Source organism: Spea bombifrons, chromosome 4, assembly GCF_027358695.1.
Source record: "Spea bombifrons isolate aSpeBom1 chromosome 4, aSpeBom1.2.pri, whole genome shotgun sequence".
In the NCBI taxonomy this organism is placed as follows: domain Eukaryota; kingdom Metazoa; phylum Chordata; class Amphibia; order Anura; family Pelobatidae; genus Spea; species Spea bombifrons.
The window spans coordinates 75,249,094-75,270,604 of NC_071090.1; the positions used below are offsets into that span (position 1 = coordinate 75,249,094).

Genomic DNA, 21,511 nt, shown 5'->3' on the forward strand with positions numbered 1-21,511 from the left:
TGAACACATCATTATTTGAATGGACATTCATCACCCTGATGAAAAAAGTGATCATTTAATGCATTTAAATCTATGTAAACATTCATTTCGTAGGCATTTGATGGGTAAAGATGTATGTGTGTGCAAATATAAAAACATTGTTTGCATATAATTTTGTAAATATATAATTTTGTGAGGCTATGCACTAGTGTTAGACTAAGCAAGACTGATGGATAACTTAATAAAAAAATCTTTTTAGTTCCATTTCATATCTGACCCTCCTGGGTATTGTGGTTACCATGCATACATCCTTCTTGTAAGATAATCTGTTTTTTTTCCGTAAATTCATATGTTTATATACATATATTCCTCAATGAATGCATACATATATATATTATATGACCACAGTACTGTAATAGAGAAACACAGAGCAGTCCAGTTTTCTTAGATGCTGCATTGGATTCAAGCCATTTCTCTGCTATCAGTACCTGCCCTGTCCAACAGAAAGCAGGTGCGCCTGTTCATTGATGCGTGGTATATGTAAGCCACCAGGTGGATGAAGAAATATTCTAGAATACATCTGGTTGCAGTGCATGCCACCGGGCACACTCCATCGGCCCCTTGAAACACATCTCTTCCCAATGAGCCAGACCAGCTTCAGTGGCCCCTGCACCGATAATCACACGGCCAAGAATACGACCACGACTGTAAATTCGGCCCTAGTAGGAGAAAAAGAATGAAGCATTGATTTGCTGAGAAGAAACAATGATGCTGCATGCAGCACTAAGGTCTCCAATATAGAGCACCAAGACTGCGAGGAACAGAGTTGTCATCTGATTTTAATCAGTACAAGTAATGAAAAGTTTTGTAGTTTTTGTTCCGAATTCAGGACAAACAGGCAGATTTTCAACACTATAAGGTCTTCAAACAAAAGACATGTTTGGTTTTTGTGTATCAACCATGTTTGCATCATGTCAAAAGGCATGTTATATCTCTTCTGGCTTATGGAACCAAATTCTAGTCCTATTAAAGAACTAGTGGTGATCTATTAATGATACAATACTACTGAATATATGGGCAATACATTTAGCTGTATGCAGATATAACTAATGGCTGAATAAATGCAAGGTATATATTAAACATATCTTAACCCCATACCTTTTTTATGCATAATTATCCTTTAGATATTGAATTTAAAGATTTGAGATCTGTGACAAAGTGTGCTGAAGCAATAGTAACAATAAAGCAATGCAAATGAAGAGATGAATATTATAAGGATATGTACATTAGGTGAATATTTAATATATATGTTTTGCGTTTTATAAACATTATATTTTGCTTTACTAATCTGAAAAATGTAAGATTTGAAAAAGTAGGAGATCCACTTTAAGATGTTCTAGGTTTCAAAAGAACATCTCTTCTATGATTGTGTTCTCTCTCATTTTTTCCCACTCACCTGCATTACCAGGAACTCCAGGCATAAGGTCTGATCCTGCATAGCCCCAGGAGGGGCAACAAAGAGGAATGGGGCATTCCACACAGGGCTGGATCCAGAAACTGACCTTGTCTCTTTCATTTCCTTTAGCTGACCATTGTGGATAAGGCGTATGCTGACAAAGTGATCTGTGTTAAAAAAATAAAATAAAAAAATAAGGTAACTATTGTAACGCTGTTCAGTTAATATATGCTTTCATTTGTTTCGTAATGGCATTAAAGGTGCCTGAAGAGGGATTATAAGCATAAATGTAGTTATGTGGAGCGCTACCTTAGGCTGCTACCACCTGGACCTGCCACCCTAGGCCTAGTCTCTGATTAGAACTGATGGTATAATACTCAGTGTCTATCAGAATGCATAGCAATGTAAAAATAAATTAAACAAGAAGATAAGTAACATGGGAGAACACAAACAGGGAAGAATGGCCATGGTGAGTCTATGGCAAGCATAACGTGTGTGGTGATATTGGAGAGTTAGCAATACCAGCACAGGCAACACACGTAAGCGACACTCTAGATTACTCTTGTCAAATGAATTCTATAAACTTTACTGTGATGATAATCGTTTTGTTTTTTTATTAAAGCTGCATCATAAAGAAGACAGAGCCAGACACAAGCGTGTCTGCCTCTATGTCTTTTCTTATGATGCACATTTAATAAAGGAGACCATTATCATTGCAGTAAAGTTTATGGAATTCATTTGATGGGAGCAATCTAGAATGCCTGTATGCATTTGCTTGGATGATCTGGATCCGGCCCCTGGTTTGCTCAGCACTGACCTTTTATCCCTTGAGGAGTGAGAAGCTTATTGGGAGTAGAGACGCACGGCTTTTGAAAGTTTATTGAATTTAAATTAGGTACTGACCACAAAGGTGAAAATCCAGATGTGGTCAGTAAAGTCATATAAGTCAGTAAAGTAGCTCTTTTGGTGCTCACAACTCTCAGTCTTCAAGGGAATCTGGGATTCTGACACTGCTACTAATGGGACATTTCAATATTCAAAGCCCGGTAATCAGGGCATGCCCTACCCTCAGTATTTTGGACAGAATGTCACAGAATGTCACATGATACTTAACCCATGTCATGCGGGAGAAAATATACTTTGCCTGATTCTGGGACTGTGCATACCAAGCTGTCTGCAGTCCTAATAAACTGGATATTTGTCAGGACAGCTGAAAGCTGGCACATTAGCCTGGTTGTCGGGATTGTCCAAGCTAATTCAGGACTCGTGTTAGCTTTGGTGGTAATTGCCCTCCAATCCTTTAGTAATATTTCAGTTCCAAATTAAAAAAAAGAAAGGTAGATGTTTAGCAACTATTAAGTCATGGAAAAGTTAATCATATGTAATTAACAATGAATAATTGGGTTATTATTGTGTGGGTTACCAGTCAACAAACTTTCATGATCTGCTTACTTCCTGCACTCTGAGAACAGCCAAGTGCCTTTGGATTTGGTTTTACTTCTTACCTGCAGCACCAGGAATACGCGTGAGCTTTCCTAGGTTTTCTGCCTTCTGTACCATTACTTTAATGCGATTTGCTAACATTTGATACTGCAGGAGTATGTATATCTTGCCCAGGGACTTGGCATGGGTTGCAGGAGCACAGAGAACATCCATGGTACTCAGACTCTGTAGGAATAGAAAGTTTTATCTTGTATGCAAACCAGAAGAAGTGGAGAAGAATGTCCTCTACTATTCTATCACAAATTAAAAAAGTGTTTATGCTTCATTTTGGACAATGTTTCAAAGATGCCTTTGTTAATTTTTTAACCAGCTCAGCACACTTATTTAGTGACTAACTCCAAGACCAGAGATAGCCACCTGCCTGCTCCCTTTGCATGTCTTTAAGGCATCATGGGATTTGTTCTTCAGCACGTTTTAACATGTATGTTAGTATGTAATTGATACCCATAGCTGGTCTGGAATGATAGACATTGTGCATTTACTTTTCCCATGTCTCATCTGCCAGTTTGACCCATATAATTGAGGTTTTGGTTATATGAATTGGCCAAAGCATGATTAAGCTCACCCGCCACGTCAAGGCACACTCTCAGTAGGGTGAGAACCTCCTCTCACCTCCTACATATTGGGCGCACAAAGTATATATATATATATACATCTGTGTGTGTAATCTCATGCGCTTCATAGCGTATCCCTGAATGGCAGAAATAAAATGTGGTCACCCTACTGTACAGCCAATACATTGTTTTTGCAGCATGCTCACACCTGTTGGGTAGGCCTCATTTTACACATTTGTATTATTTGAGCCTGGAACTAGCTTAGCGCGCCCACATTTTTCTTATTCCATTCATTGTTCCCAGTGCTCTTTACTGGGTTGGAATGGGACCTGACCAAAGCGATAACCCCTCAGATAAAAGCAGAACTCCTTTCTTTTAAGACAGTATTATATTAAACACCTGCCCAGTACTTGAAAGGGCATTTTCTAAGGACACAAATTTAAACTACACAGAGGATGTTGGATTTAATCTAATTACATTACACAAAAGCAAAATGCATGTCAACTAAAGCATTTTCTGTTCTCCAGTTTGCTCACTTTTCAGATCCTGGCATCGGTTCACAAACAGACATAATGTTTGAATGTTTTTTTTCTTTGTACAGCATTAGGAGTTGTTCCAAATCTTTACAAAAGAGTTTTCCAGGATATAACAAAATAAATAGCTCTCAGGTGTATTTTTGTCAAGGGTGTTATCCATTAAGTGTAAAGCAGGGCTTATTCACTAAACAAAGAAAGATGAGATAAAAACACCTTTACCCATATGTTATGTCGGGCTTACCTAAGTTTCTTCTGCAAGAAGGGATGTGTTCACTATGCATGATTCAAACATAATTAAACTGGTAATATTTATTCTGGATCATCAAAGATTTTTTATGTATCATGCAAGGTCCTATCTTTAAAATGAACACACAAAGGTTAGCATGCCTTTCAACTACCTCGCTATGTGCAGGACAGTCCCGATTTTGCCACAGGTGATGCTCAGAGGGAACGTGGGATTCAGCACCACAATTCCCAGGTCCCAATTTCATTCTATGGTGTCTGGGACACCAGAACATGCATTCTGAGTGTGTGCATTATTGTGCGCACGCACAGCAGTGCTGCCAGTTTCAGTGATGCTCAACCTCCCAAGTGTCACCCCGGGGCATCCCAATGCGCCAAGAGTAGACGTTGGGAAGTATGGGTTAGCCATGACTCTATAATAACTGATATCCAAGATCCCTGACATATACTTTATTGATTCCAAGTTTGGCTTGCACAAAGTCAAGGCGCATACTTACAATTTACCACTTGGGATCCAGCTAGACACATTACCACAAAACCTTCGATAAAAAGGTTATCATTCAGAGAAAGCTGTCAAATGTACAAAATTTCCTAGTGAAAAATCAGAAATTCTTAACAACACTGTCCCATACTGAAAGCTAGATACACAGATAAGCCAAAATCTTCCCTATTACGAATCATTCTATAATTCTTTCCGAACAAACTTCATAAATTACTAGGATAGGTGTTTCTTGCTGTTAAGGTCTCGATTGCCAGGAAATGGAGACATAGTCTGGCACCTTCACTATAAGACATAATAGAGGTCATGATGAATATCACAACAATACCTTAGTGACCTTCAATAAAACATGGCTTCCATGGAAAACCGCTCGGATACAATGTTATAGCTATATAAAACAATAACTAATAATAATAGTGTGCAGCATTGGGAATGGGAAGGACTGATGTTTTTGATATCTCTCTTTCTCTTTATTAACAAAATAAAAAGCGGTGAACTTTTGATATGAACATATGTGGATTTAAAATATGACATAAACCCCCTGCCAGGCATCCAGATAACCATTTTCATGTTTTACCCAATGTTAATGCATGGAATAATTGTTAATTATGGCATACAACCTTCTCTTCTGACTATACGTCAACCCCTGAAGAATCTAGATGTTAAAAGTTCAAAAAAAGAGAATTTTTGGTACACCATTTTACTGGCACGTTTGGATTTGCCTACAATTAACGATCTACCCCTTTATTTAACTATCCTAACCCATTGCCTTTTTTCTTGATCATACGTTTTCTGCACTACTGCAATAATTCCTAGTGTGGCCCAGGGTCTAGGCCCCTGAAGATGTTGAACTGCAGGGGCCGGTCAAATATTCTTGATGCTTAAGATTTCCCTTTGAAGCTGACACTACTGACTTCTGATGCTAGGGATGTCTGTAATTATTTATTACCAACTGTAAACTAAGTGTAATGTCATATCACTGGCTTGGTCACAAGCAAATTTGCTCTTTGCATTTACATGCTCCATAAATGAGAGCCATAATTCTGTCTCTGGTACGTTTCAATTATTTCCCAGCCTTTTCGTGTATTTGAACCTCATGTGTAGTATAACAAAGTGTACACGCATTATGACACATCTCTTTTTGCTGCTGGAAGGCCATCTAAGTCAAAGTGCCACATAAAATGTAATTACCGTACACAGCTCTCTATTTAATGCTCAAAGAATAACATTTGTTTTTTTCCATGTGACTTGAGACCATACTGACCTTCTTGAGCTTTGTCTTTGCAATAGAAACCTCCTTTGTGTGACCAGATGTCTCCTGCCCTTGCCAGTTAACGTGGGCACAGGAGAACAACACTTCTCCAATAAATCCTTCTTTCAAGTTGTTCCTCTCCCGGGCATACACTGCCAGGCGAAGGGTAAGGTCTCTCAATTCCTGGGGACTGTATCTACAAAAGCAGAATTTCTGTCCATCATCTGGACCTTCTTTTTGGCCTGAGCTTGGCTCTATGAACCCAGGCAGGAGATAGGCTTTGACCCAAGAGTCTCTTTTCTGGTGGAATCTCTTGGGGAGATTGGTAAGGCCTGTAACAGTTACTGTGAGCATTTCCTCATCCAGTGAGTAGCACAAAGCAAAGTGCAGAAGTGGCAAGGACTTTTGTTTGACTCCAGAGAGTCCACTGGGCTCAGTGCGGGAGAGAGGAATCCTTACTAACTTGGCACGATCTCCTCCTGGAGAGCATTCACTAAAAATTGTGCTACGCCGCTGAATGGCTCGTTTTGTTTTTGATGACAGCTGGTAGAGGCTTGGCAGAGAAGCCCTTGAATGTAAACTTCTAATCGGCATTAAATCCTGTTCAATGGGTATATCCTCCCCACTTTTTGGAGTGATGTCCCCATCCATGTCTTGGTATTGCAGTGGTATAGGCACAGCAGCAGACATAACAGGTGTGTCTGCATGCTCATGTTCTCTTTGCTGTGCGAGATCTTTATCCCCACTGATAATGTTGAGTGAAGACTGTCTTCTACGGCTACGCTGCCAACATATAGCACAACCCAAGAGAAGACAGAAGCAGAGAAGTGCCAGTCCAGCACCCAGGAGTACCTGCAAATGGACTGACCAGAACAGAGATAAGCTCAGATATTACATGCAATAAATCAGCTGCACTTCATATACATAATCCTTTCAACACAATATGTGATATTTTACTGAATCTTATGAGATCTGCACAAACATGCAACCTCTAGTTGCTGGGTACCACAGCACGCATCATTCTCTGAAAATATTGTGCTTGTCGTGACCCCTATTGACTCAAGAGGCAAAATGCCATCTGTAAGTGTCAGATGATAATGACAATTTCAGGCACTACATTTAAAATTAAAGATTTTAGTACAAGAAATTGCTTCTTATAATCTCATCTCCATCTATTTTTGATAACAGTGATTGCTGATAAGCATTAGAGATCCCTAACATCAGATTTTCTATGGTTTTAAGGGGATTAAAATCCCAAATGTAACACTTTCATGAAAATAAAAAATGTAAACAAAGAGAAAAAATGATTGTTATAGTGACTTTTCACTTTTATATAATTATTGTAGTTCATTACTTTCATAAGTGATCCTAACGAACAGAAGAAATTTTATAATTTATCCCAATCCTCCCATTTTAGTTACTCTCTGCTTTCTTCCATTTTATGTAAAAAAAAAAAAGTGTGCATGATGAAACAATAAAATCACCTTATATAGAATTTTACCAAATGAATAAGTATAAAGAGAAAAATTAAAATGGCCAAACCCAATATTAATGAATCATAACACCCATATAGCAAGGAAGATGACAGGTACCTTGGCAGTGTCTAACTATATGCAAAATGTATAAATGACTGAATAAGAGAAGTTTAGACGTGTCAGCTGCACCCATTGATAATAGGTGTATACAATCAAGCACATAGACATCCATCTACATAGACAAACGTTGGCAGTAGAATGGTCGTACTGAAGAGCTCACAAAATCAGTTCAAGAAATGTCTGCACTGTTAAATTTGCCCTGGCCTACTGTAAGTTGTATTATTGTGAAGTGGAGGCATCTAGGAGTAACAACACCTTAGCCACAAAGTGATAGACCACACATGCACACAGAATGGGGTGGCCAAGTGTCAAGTAAAAATCGCCTTTCCTCTGTGGCATCACTCACTACAGCGTTCAAAACTACCTCTGGAAGCAACATCAACAGAAGTATTTTGCGTCAGGAGCACAGATTTCCTTGGCCGAGCAGCTGCACACAAACCAAAGATCATTTTGCGCAAATGCCAAGCATCACCTGGAGTGGTGTAAAGCATAACGCCCTTGGAGCGGTGGAAACATGTTCTCTGGAGTGACGAGTCAAGCTTCACTATCTGGAAGTCTGATTTATGTATCTGGGTTTGGCGGATCCAAGGAGAACGCTACCTACTGGAATGCATAATGCCCACTGCAAAGTTTGGTGAAGGGATAATGTCTTGGGCTGTGTTTCAGGGTTTGTGATAGACCTCTGAGTTCCAGTCAAGGGTAATTTTAATGCTACACCATACCAAGACATTTTAGACAATTGTATGCTTCCAACTTTGTGGCACCAGTTTGGAGGAGGCCCTTTGCTGTTCTAGCGTGACTGACCATGTGCACAAATTAAGGTCCATTAAGACATTGTTGGATGAGTTTGGTGTTGAGGAACTCGAGTGGCCTGGAAAAACCCCATGGAACACCTTTGGGATAAATCGGAGCGCAGTCCACAGGTACACTCCAAGTTGTTGTGGAAAGCCTTCCCAGAAGAGTGAAGACTGTTATCGCCGCAAAGAGTGGCATGAATGGCATGTTCAACAAGCTCATATAGGTGTGATGGTGTCTACATAGTTTTGGTCATACAGTACATATTGCCCTTGTGTATTTTATAACAATGATATGCTGACATGATATTAAATAAGCTTTTTTTTTAAAATATGCAGCAGCCTTCTTATGATGTTTCCATCACTATATTATACATAACACTTGTATGTGAGTATGCCGAGTGTTTGTGGTAAAGTATTTTATCTGATATGGGGAGGTTTGTGACTATCCCAGCTGTTCTGTAACATAGAGGTGATTGTCATACCAGCAGAGGTGAAAATAAAAATGTCTGGCCCTGATCATGGAAAAAATAACATTGCAATCTCCGGGAGTTTGCTGATAAAATGAACAGGAATCTAAAAAGCAAATACTGAGAGTTATAAAGAATTTAGTGTGACAGAGCGAGAGTCTAGCTTATACAAGAAAGCTCAGGCTGGACGATGGAAAGTTCAAGAACAATGAACCACTTTAATGACGGTTGATGCCTGGAGCACACAATGTTTGGACTTCATGAAGCCAAATATTATATATATATGAAAAAAACATATCTTAATCCAACAGTTACATACATTTTGTTTCTGTCACTCCTTTTAGTGTGAGTGATGTTTATGAAATTTAGCTTGGTCTAGTTTTATTTTGCAGGCCTAGAAATCTCACTTGCTCCTTCATTTTCATAGTATTTTATTTTAAACTTCCTTACTGCAGAAGCTGCAAATGTATTTAGTCCCACTTCCTTAATTCTTCTGCTGGGTGTGTGAAAAGGTAAATTTTGGCTCCATGTAACAGGAGAGTCAAGGTAAGCCTCACTTCTTTTTCCTAACAAGAGTATGAATGGCTGTATGGATGTATTTGTGGGTGTGGAGATAGATAGACCCCTTCACCTGTAAGTCATGAACTTTGTTTTAGGAATGCTTATTGCATTATACGCCACCATTATTATAGCCCTTTCTTTCTTGTGTCCCGACAGGCCTCTTTTTCACTTCATAGTACATCCTAAAAAGACCGGAATAGTTCCAGGACCCTTCCCGTCCAGCAATTCCCATAATACGGCTCTGCTATGTATGATATGATGTTATACTGTTTCTGGTACCATTACCTTATGTATGGGGAGTCATTTATCCCACTGTAAGATTGTTTTGTTTGTTAAATGAGGACTACAAAATCTTGCAAACTTTTAGTAAACTAATGTTAACAGAGTATGACGGAGAGTCGTATAAGGGGTTCCTTGATGCATGGTTGTTGGGCATGGGTATATAAACAGAACTGACATTAGAATATATAGGATCTTTAGGAAGGTTTAGTTATTAACATGCTGATTGTATCCAGCCAAAAAGTGTTACACCTAGAAATAAATACCAGACAGCTTCAGGAACAATTGGAGCACAAAATGAGAGGCATTAAGAGAAGTTATACAAAGTTATTGGGGTAGTTACAGGTAGAGGTTATAAGGAACCATATGCTATGTTACAGAGAGAAGTTATCCAATGAGCAGATGTTATATGTTACAATTAAATTGACCAATCAGATAAGAAAGAAAGGTTATATGGAACTTTATTAAGTGTTATAGGGAGGAAATGTGTGTGTGTGTTATCGGAAGGGATATAAGGATGTCATATACTGGTTATATGGATATAGATTTCTGATGAGAATTTACAAGGGCTACTAAAATGATAAATGGTATGCAGGATAAAAAATATCAGGAAAAACTGAAAAAAGGCATTCAAGAAGGAAGTATATTTCAAAGGAGAGATTCTAGAAAAAGATATATCGTAGTCTAAAACTGGAGGGTTAGAGGCTTATACTTAACGTAATGACGTTTTACTACACCAAGCGGGTGGTAGATAGGTGGAACAGCCATCCAGTTGTGGTGATAGATATTCACACAATGAAGGGATTTAAACATGCATTAGATAAGCATAAGGCTATCCTAAGTATAAGACACAACCAAGGACTTTAATATATGACACGGCACAGATGGGAAAAAAAGAAGATTTACCTTCTTGTTGCTTATTGAGGAGGACCTGAATCAGCAGCCAAATAAAGAGAAAGACTACCACTCCCTCAATCATACCCTTGGAACAAAAAAAGATGACCGAGTGACACACAGCCTGGGGGGACATCTGCTCATCTGCTGACTCCTCCATCCCACACTCACTGTCCATCATATTTCACACTTTATAGACCACCTTTCCTGGGGTTCTTTAGGATGTTAGATTTAAGCTCCATGCCAACTATAGTTGCATCGGTGAGGCATTTCCAGGCCAATAGGATTGTGACCTTCAAAATCATCCAAGGATACCACTATCATCTGGTCATCATGTCAACATGTCTTCCAATGTTTGTACGCACAAAGGTCACCTTGCAGATGGCACCTAATGTCGAGAGTTAGTGGGCCCCTCTGCCCAGATCTGCGTTAGGTTCCTCCCTTCTTCCTAGGCTGCACGAAGCTGATTGTTGTGCCATGCAGTAGAGAAAGGAGGGGAGAGTATGAGGGTCCTCCCTTTGCCAATGTGTTAAGTGCATGACCAGCTTTAATGGTTTATTGCAGAATGTTATCATGTCCATCCCCAAGTGACATAGTGGTCAATCGCCTAAATGTGCAACAATAGGCAGGGAGCATTTTAATGCCAAGACAGCCAGACTGGAAGAAAAAAGAGCAGCAACATCTTGTCCCCCTCCCACGTCTGCTGTACTGTCAAAAGGAATTGCTTTTTTGGGAGCAGCCATGCAAAAATAAGGCTGCTTTTAACCTATCTGTTGCCAGATTTAGTCAATAAGCTACATACTCTTACATTTGCTCCCTACTATAAGTTGCAAAATGCAAGGAACCTTAGACCTTCATCATTTTTAATTTTCATGAAGAGAAGTTTTAATGTTACAATGTTGATTACATGGAAAATTCACCCGAGTTTAAAATAATTACATTTATAGCGCCTAAGTTTATTTTATACATTTATTTTAGTAATCAAAGAAAGTAACCAAAAGTCATTCACATGCCCTAGTCTGAAAATTATAATATTAGGGTATTTGTACCCTCTTACTGAATCCAGGGCTGGCCTTGAAGTTTCTAGTGCCCTGACAAACCATACACTAGGGATCCACCTAGTTTGACTGTATGGTAGGGCTGGGCCTGCAACACAAGTAAATATAGGTGGTGTTATTGAACTTCCAGGTCCTCGTACTAATGTGTCTATTCATCAGCAGGGAACACAAACATATAGGCTACATGGAAGGTGTCAGTAAAGATTTATCAGAAATTTTGTTACTCATGTTACTCAGTTTCCTTTTTTACATGTTAAGTAAGGAGCAGAAACAATTTTTCCATTATATTATATTATATGATAATTGTAAATAGTATATAAGAAGGGGAAATAAAGAACTTTGTTTCCTGCTTCTCACCTGGCAATAGGGTGTTCTGAAATCCACGGTATTAATTATAGAGCATCCGCACTACAGAACGAGTTTAACTTATTTCTATTCATTTTAAAAGTCTATTGTGTCTCATGTACTCGGGTATTTAACCCCTTAAGGACAATGGGCGGTCCCTAAACCCATTGAAAACAATGCATTTTGAGCCCGTACATGTACGGGCTTTGTCATTAAGGGGATAAACTACAAAAATACAATTGAATACAAATTGAATTTGACAGCAAATAAGAACCATTTAGCCTACCTAGTCTGCCTATTTTGTTGTCGTAAAGACTCTTGGTCTTGTTTTAGAGTCAGGATAAGCTGTATGCCATATGTCCCATAACTACAAGGTACTGAGGTGTTTGTCGATTTTAGGTATACGTTTAGATGACTAACAACTAGAAATACAACATAATCATGGAACGCTGCCTTTTTCTCTCTAACCTTCAACTACAGATGTAGCATATCAGATACGTGGAGTTGGCTTACTGGTGTGACACTGGAAGCGGACTTCCATACTTTAGTAAGCAAACTTAAACAACCAGGACAAATAGGCCCAATCCAAAAATATCAATAAATGAATGGAAAGCCTTCAGTTGACTGCTTCCTATTTAACACTTCACCCAGTGGCTGATCATCTATTAGGCATACTAGGAACGTGCCCACAGGCCCTCGAGCTTTGGAGGTCCTCTGGGCTTCTAATCTTAAACTGGCCGATGCACCATCCCTTCCCAAATAGCAGTAGCTGAACTGTGCTGGGAGGTGGGTGCCCAGTAGGAGAACAAAGCTTACAAGTACAACAGCTATCACTCGGATCGCAAGGGGGGCCACACACTTGAGAGGTAAGTTGAGAGATTTGTGTGTGTGTTAGGGTTGTCAAATGGCCAGAATTATAGAGACTTTGGTACATGAATACTTTTGAAAACCTATACAGGTATCTCCCTGTGAAATGAAGGCTCTCAACTCGTCCAATTATGTTCTAAATTATCAGCTAATTTTGATTTCAAATAAGTGTATAGGTTATTATTCTGGTTATAGTTTTCCTTTAAAAGAGAAAAGGCTGATAGAGTAGATTTTCTGGTTGCGCTGAGGATTCTGGGAAATATTACAACAAGAGAGATGTCCAGACTGTGCAGCCTGCAAACACAAGATAATAAAAAGATTAAAGAAATGGAAATAGAGAGATGGAGGGAGGGAAACAACGAGAAAGCGGGAATGAATTGAGATAAGCAGAAGCAGAGAATAAAAAGTGAAGGAGATTAGCAGCTTTACAGTGAAGAAAATGGGGGCTGGGATTTAGGATTTGTTTTAGGGCCAATTATTACTTGAGAGACCAGATCACCAGACCATATTCTATAAAACAGGAATATATTCTACTTAAAAACGATTTATGATTGAATAGTGTTGCAAATTGAATAACAACACAGTTAAAAATTGGATTAAACTGTGGAAACAATCACCATGTAGTTTACCACGTGAAATGTAATGCATTTATTACATCTAGGAATTCTGCTAAAGTCAAGCAGGACAACTGTGTTGTAGAGCTCAGCTTCACAATGCTTTGCTATAAATTTCAGATGTGTCTAGATCAAGGGCCAGCTGGCCCCAATGTAATCATGATATAAATGTAACTTTTTCTTCAAAAGCGCACATAAATTATTCAAGCATCTTTGTCTACAGTCTTGTGAATCCTCATACTTTATATCTGTGTACAACCTAAGTGTCAACCCGAGATACTGTGCCACATATTTATCTGTAACACTAACAGCCACACACACCATCCAAGGTTGGTGAGACCATTGGGGAGGGATGACACTTTTTAGCATGGTGGGCAGGCACAGGACCAGATTGGGAATGAAAAATACCCCTGGAAATAACTGAATACCAGCCCCATATTTCATGGCGCCTTTATTGTGTAGACGACACATGTGTGGGGTCCAACATATTTTTTTGGTCCAGAATAGAGACAAACCATGCATTTTTAAAGTATATTTGGGCGAATTAGTCATAAAGAAGATGCATATTAAAACACATATAATGGCAAGAAAAAGTAAGTAAACTCTTAGGAATTATGTATAAATTTGTCTTAATATATGATCTTCATATAACTTACAATAATGAACAAACACAATCTGTTTTAACGAATAACACAAATTATTTTATATTTCTTGTCCATAATGAATACATTATTCACCCCCGGGCTAATCACTTCAACAAAAGCTAGTCAGGACATGGCAAACCTGGAGTCCAATCAATGAAACGGGTGTGTTTTAGAGCTACTTTGACATTTAAAAAAAAACATTTTGAGTTTGCTTTTCTCAAGAAACATCTGCTGGTGTTAACCATGTGTAAGAAAAAATAAAACTCATAGACCTACAATCAAGAATTGTTGATTTGCATAATGCTGGAATGGGTTACAAAGTAATCTCAAAGAGTTTACATATTCATCAGTCCAGACTTAGACAAATTGTTTATAAATGAAGATGATTTAGAAGATGATTTAGCACTGTGACTACTCTACCTAGAAGTGGGTGCCCAGCTAAGATGACTCCATGGGCGCAACACAGAATGCTCAATTAGGTAAAAAAAAAAAAAAAAAGCCCTAGAGTAACAGCTAAAAGCCTGAAGAAATCATTGGAACTGGTTAATATCTATTCATGAGTCTACCATATGCAAAACAGGCATAGAGTCCATGGCAAGACACCACAGAGGAAGCCGTTGATCGCCAAAAATACATTGCTGTGTACTTGAGTTTTGAGCTTACACAACGCTACTTGGAAAATGTTTTGGGGGCTGATGAAACGGAATTGTGTGGGAAAAACACGCAGCACTATGTATGGTGCAAAAAGGGCACGGTGTACCCACATAAAAGCATCTTCTCAATGGTGAAGTACGGTGGAGGGAGCATCATGATTTGGGGCTTCCTTAGGGCCTGGACAGCTTGCCATCATCGAGGGGACAACAATTTCCCAAACTTATCAAGGTATTAGACACATATAATCATATGGCAACCTATCGGGAAATTCCCTAGTATGCAGATAGGCCAGTCCAAACCTGGGCAGTCACATCAGAGTGCCCCCCAGCCCCTTGTCCCTCAACCAACATGCATGCTACCACACACTTACTATAACACATACCAACTCACTCTCACAAGCACTTACATTAACACACACATACTATAACACATGATGCACACATCCGCTCACTCAAACACACTGAAATACTCTAACCCACACCTTTACCTTGCTCTTCCTTATAGCAGACATGCTATTACAACATATTAAGTTAACATATTAAGTGGGATAGAACAAGTTAGTCTGGCAAGTGTCCTCTTGACCCACTCTGGCCAATCTGCCCCCGCTTGACTTAGCTATAGACACTACAAGTGTAAGGTATTAAGAATTCCTGGGAACTTTCTGGCTCCGGCTACCCAGAGTTCCCAGGGATGCACGTTTATTGGATGTCTAATTAGTTACTTGAGGGGTGCGGGTGGGAGGTGCCGCTGACATTGCAGGACGCATGCTATTGTTAATGGGGAGGTGGGAGATGAGTGGGTTGTGCAGCAATGCTGGTCCCGTGACTCTAAATTTCCCCGCAGTGACAGGAATTGGAAAGAGTGAAAGTGATGAATCTTGGATCATTGCTGATTCTTTAATCCTCGACAGGTATCACAAGGCAAGATTCATGATGAATCAAGATGAGATTCATTAAGTAAGTTTATACATCCCACATGTCTTGAAAAAAATGACCTATGTGACTCTAATCAGAGGGCATCTGCTTCAGTAATCCAGATTCAGACTTCTTTAAAAACCACATGCTATACTACAGTCATGAGTTCTGTGTCTCTCAATCGTGACAGTAATAGAATCCAGAAGCAGCTGTCGCCTTCACCCCCTGCTAGGATGAGAGCTATCAGCTGGTCTGGTGTGAGCCATTACAAGGTGATAACATATTAATAATGGTATATTGCTTTCAGCTTCATAACCAAGTCACAAAACCATTTAACAGATATGTGGGTGTATATATTTAGCACATTAACACATGCTATCAGTGTTAAATTTTAACTGAAGTAATGTACACCAAAAGGACTTTGCCATGTTGGAGAAAAAGCCATGCTTAATTAAATAAACTCTTAACCCGTCTAATAAAATGCTTTTAGAATATATTTAAAGGAGAAAAAAATGAACAGAAAAGCAAACCTATAATTTTCATTGTACTATGTTGAATACAATCCATTCAAATCTCTTAAAATCAGTTTCCTCACACATTGAATTACGCTTTATGCATGGCCAGATACCTGATAGCATTCATACTTCATACTAAATACTGAAACCGAACTCTCCTTATAACTCTTCCTAGAGAATAAACCTCACTGATTTAAATATGCTTCGTAATGGCCCGTTAAAACTAATCTTGGAACAGAAGCTCACTGGTGAAGGCCCTTCGTGAAGTCAGCAGTACTGGACTGGAGTGGACTGGTGCTGGTCTGTCCTGGCACTTGAAGGCCAGCAGCTGACGCAGTACAAGAATGTGGATGCCATCTAAAGGAAAAGTGTCAGGCACTGTTGGGCAACACTCCAGTAGTCATTTGCTTGGTGTGCCTGATGGCCTGTCAAGGCCTAGAAGACCTCAAGATGAAATTGCCACTTTCTTGCCAAGTCTCCTGCCAACTCCTAAATTGTGTAAGGTTGAAGGTGGGTCTTGGCTTGCGTCGCACTATAGAATCTGCATTGTCCCAGAATGAGAATTTACACCAAGATCACCAGGTATATGTATATGACTGTGTGACTGTGTGTGACTGTGTGTAATGTCTGGTAATAGAGGGGTTAATTCTCTGAATCTGCTCGTGCCTGGTAATGGAGAGGTTAATTATCCAAAACTGCTCATGTCTGGTAATAATGAATTATAATATAAATATATTATATATATATATATATATATATATATATATATATACACACATATATATATATATATATAAAATACGCCTGTATATGTAATCTCAGCTGATTCATTGTGTGTCCCTGAATGGCAGAAATAAAATGTGGTCACCCTACTCGGTCAAGTGATCCTAATGCTTAGCAGACATATACGTATAATTGTATTTGAAGTTTGGACAGAACATGTCAAACTATAACTGTATAGACAACATTACTGTATAATTGTATACGGCTTACATAAGTGATGAAGGAAGGAGTGAGGCTAAGAGAGATAAGGCAGATGCCCCGCAGTATGTTGAACGCACAAACCTATGGAAAAGGAACCTATTACTTAGTCACACATGTCACAAATTCCAGGGTAGGATTTTACCTGCACAACTAAAAATTAAGTGTGCCATAGAAAACAAGGCGGATGCGGTCATCATATTGACTAACTACAATAAATGTGTAAATGTAACTATGCCTTAAACTTTTAGTTGACAGATCCGCCTTTACAGTGCTTCTCCACCTACGCTTAAAACTAAACGTAGCATTAGATATAGAATTCCTAGTATTGTTAAAACTTCAAACCCTTCCCAGAAAACAAACGTCTCCCATTTTTTTTGCCAATCCGCGACCTGGGTCTTTTTCCTTTAGGAAGCATGTAATAACTTAAAGCATACACCTTGTATCCCAGTACAACCCATACTATAGTTAACATAGGGTACAACCATATAGTGGCTCCCCCAAAAAGCCAAGTGCCATAAGCAGCTGCCTGGTTACCTGTATGTTAAAGATGACAACATAAGGAATGTATTGCCATGTGATATGATTTAATAAAACATGATTTCACACATTTAAGCAAAAATACCCACACATATGCCATTCATACTAGTTTCCCGTATGCTCACACACAGCTGTTGCCAAAAAGTAAAAGTCATACCTGGGAACTTTAGAAATGAGCCAACTATATGACTCTTTATTAATATTAACCCTTTAACAGTCCATTACAAATATTATGTTATAGAAAATCAATGGTGGTAACGAAATAGTCCCTGCAATCTGCAGCGGGAAGCTGCAAGAGTATAAAAACATAACGCACAACCGCCGGCTTCGGAATTAAAGCCTCTGTATTAAAATATAGATTTGGACTGATATAACAGGGAAATGTGGCGGGTGATTGTTGTACCATGTTAATGTGTCTGAAGTACAGAGCTTGATTCATATTATTTCAACACTATTTAGCATACAGATGACAGGTACCTATCTGTAAATAATTGTGCCCTATACAGAAAAGGGGCATAAAGGCTAATTCAGCAATTGCCGTGTTTCCAGGTAGAAGCCAGCTGCATATTTAAGTTGTTTGTACATTTTAAATGATTTTATAACGCCAACTTTCAAACTACTGCATGGCTACCTCTCAAACCCCCCAAAAGGAGACAATGTAAGAAAAAAACAAAAAAACTTTTTTCAGTTCATGTGCAAAAGCAAGTCACGTCTACTGTGAGAGTTCTGAATTTTGGAAACATTTTAAACATTAATCATTTGTGGGTTGCAACAAAAAGTAATCTTTAAGCAGAAGTATTCAGCATCATATAAGTAGAAGTTGAGGAACAGCTAAAAATAATCTAAATATGGAACTGCAAAAGACATGAATCATTCATAAGAAGTGCCCGGTTCTTCAAGTGATTACCGTAGGCGGTCAGAGTCCACCCTACCTGTCCAGGCTCGCCGCTGTGAATCTACATCCAGGTTTCCAGAATCCATTGCAGGCTCACCAAACATACACGTTTCAGTGAAGCCAATTAAATCGTAATTGTGTATGTGTGCAGGCAATGGTGAAAAGGTATGTGTGTACGCACATGGCACTGGAACCGGTCTGATAAGGAGCAAAAAAAAGGGGGGGTGCGGGCAGGATCTTTTAGAACAGTCTGTGTCAACATCACTTGGTGTGTTTGCTCTACTTGACATGGAGTGCAAGGCATTGCAGTATATGTAGGAAAAAGCCTTATATCATATGTGTCTGGCTACTTACAACAACAATGACCCTACCTTCCGGCGATTATATTTCACGGGCGTAGGTACAGGCAAATTAGCAAGTGTGATCAAGAAATACACAACCCTGGTGACGAATTTGTAGAACCATATGCTGGCTTTGAAAAGTATGGGCCAACATTGCTATAAAGAGTATAAGTATTTAGAACCTATTACCTACAATAACATTGCTTCAACCAGTTAGAAACTTGACTCTGTGAATATATTTTAAACCAGAGTGGTAACAGATAACATAACATAGTAATTTATGCTGAAAAAGACAATTAAGCGATTTCCAATTGTGCACCAAAATGGTAAAAATCCTTCTTCCCTCCAGAACATCTCACTAGTTCAACAAGCTATATAATAAATCCTGTCCCAATTATATTCCTGTATACTCTTCTTTGCTAAACGTCATTGAGCTGTATTTAACAGTATCTCTTGAATTTAATGACACAACGACCGTATGTAATAAATTTGGCATCTTTATTGTTCTTAATGTAAAGAACCTTTTTCAGCGATAATTGCTTTCTTCAAGTATGAATGGATGACCTCTTGTTCTTTGCACAGCCTTATTAAAAATTGCAGGCCTGTAGATGTTGCTTAACATGATACTCACTTCTCCTCCTTTTTAAGATGCTTTATTATTCTCAAGTACAAATGATGTATTATATGAAGATTTCCTGAAAATGTAGTTATAAATTAACCCTTTTGAGGGCACATGTACACATGATTGTGAAGAAAACATTTCTGTATTGTAGAAGAGGATGCAGATCTGGCAGCCATCTTACCTCCTGCAGACAAAAGCAAACTTAAGTACATGCAAGACTTTATTTAAAGAAAGACACCTATGAAATGTGCTGGCTCCTTTCGAAAAGCAGATAAAGATGCAGGTTAGCCATAGAATTAAGGGGCAGCCAAGGCTCATTGATGGACGTGGGGGTACAAAGGCCGGCCCATGTAGTCAAATCCAATGGACGAGCTACTGTTGCTCAAATTGCTTAACAAAAAAAACAAAAAAAAAAGGTCAGTTTTGATAGAAAAGTGTAAAAAAAAACCAAATAGACCTCTGTCTATTTTAGAAAGAGCCTAAAATGGGTATGTGAGCATAAGAACCGGAACACAAAGCAATGGAAGACGGTGGCCTGGTCTGATGAAGTGTGTTTTCTTTTACATCACGTGTCTGGCTGGGTGCGTTGCTTTAGGCAATATTCTGCCGGCAAACGTTGGGTGCTGCCATTCATGTGGATGTTAGTTTGACACGTACCACCTACCTAAACATTGTTGCAGACACCCTTTCATGAACACGGTATTCCCTAATGGCATTGCCTCTTGTAGCAGGATAATGCGCCCTGCCACAGACCAAAAATGGTTCAAGAATGGTTTGAGGAACACAATGAGTTCAAGGTAGACTTATACTGCAATGTTACTTTACATTGGTTTATTTTTTGGGAACATGATAGTAAAGGTGTTTTGGTTTGTTGGTTTAAAAAGTATTCTTCAGTGAGGCTGTCAGGGATGGCAAACTATCGCATAGCTCATAACCAACTGAATCAGCACTTCATAATATTATTAAAAGTAGAGTTTGTACCTTATTTTTTCATGACATTTTGTCATCCTTTAATATACATTGGATAAAGGGTCTGTACACAAGTTTTCATTCATCTACTTCAAAGAAATATAAAAAAACATTTATGAAGCCCTTAAAATCTCTCTTCAAATGGTGGTCTATTTTCATTACACTAAAAATGTTTAAATAAAATATGAATTAAATGCTTTGTAGCCAGAATCCCAGCAAAACTTCTAATATGTTGCCACTAAACTTCTGGGCATGGAGATACAAGACATTAGGAAAATGGAACAATAATCTCAGATTTATATGATCTTTTGAATGTCTATCCTAATTGTAAATCTGGTGGGTATTATTGCAGATTGGAACCAATGGCTGATTAAAAAAAAAACAAAAAAAGAACTGTTTTAGGAAATGGGGGCATTGGGGCTATATAAAATTCTAAACTGTGGATTTTTTTTTTAAACAATTGATACAGAACGTTGAATCACTGTTCCTTTACAAATTCATCCACACTGTCAATCATTCTATCACTAGTGAAATCAATAACATTATAATCGTATACAGAGGAAAATAACACACAAAGACTTAGATTCTTCTCATTCATTTAATAGTGACTTTACTGCAAAAAATTTAAAATTTCCTGAACAAATGTTATCTTTGTACCAGCAGAAACTGCCCCCCCTTCCTAAAGTATTACCCTCCCTCCCAACCTAATTTCACTGACCCAGTGCATGCCTGGAATTCAGACTTTACTTCTAAGGCTGAAAATAGTGATTAAAACATATATTTCCCACCCCCGAGGTTCTTTGGTTCAACAATAAAAAAGAAAATAATAATATACACACAGAAAAAAAAATACACAAGACCACACAAATATTACATAACGATATATATTTTTTTTTAAACCAGAGAGACTTCCAGGTCCGATTTAAAAAAAATACTC

At 38.6% G+C, this 21,511-nt stretch overlaps 1 protein-coding gene across 1 annotated transcript; it reads right to left on the minus strand.

The window, feature by feature from the left end:
- Positions 1-338: 338 nt before the first annotated feature.
- On the minus strand, positions 339-8,066 carry LOC128491406 (synaptotagmin-4-like). The gene is made up of 5 exons (XM_053463729.1): positions 7,982-8,066; positions 6,035-6,885; positions 2,941-3,103; positions 1,436-1,602; positions 339-698 (listed from the first exon to the last, which is right to left on the minus strand). Exons 1-5 carry the CDS (start codon positions 8,064-8,066, stop codon positions 549-551), a joined length of 1,416 nt encoding a protein of 471 aa, XP_053319704.1. The 3' UTR covers positions 339-548.
- Positions 8,067-21,511: the final 13,445 nt, after the last annotated feature.

Coding starts and splice junctions, on each gene's coding strand:
- LOC128491406 (XM_053463729.1), bottom strand. CDS start 8,066: ATGATCTTTGGTTTGTGTGCAGCTGCTCGGCCAAGGAAATCTGTGCTC. Junction 6,886..7,981: donor TGTTGATGTTGCTTCCAGAG/GTAGTTTTGAAC, acceptor TGTTCTGGTCAG/TCCATTTGCAGGTACTCCTG. Junction 3,104..6,034: donor CAAAGACAAAGCTCAAGAAG/GTCAGTATGGTC, acceptor CTATTCCTACAG/AGTCTGAGTACCATGGATGT.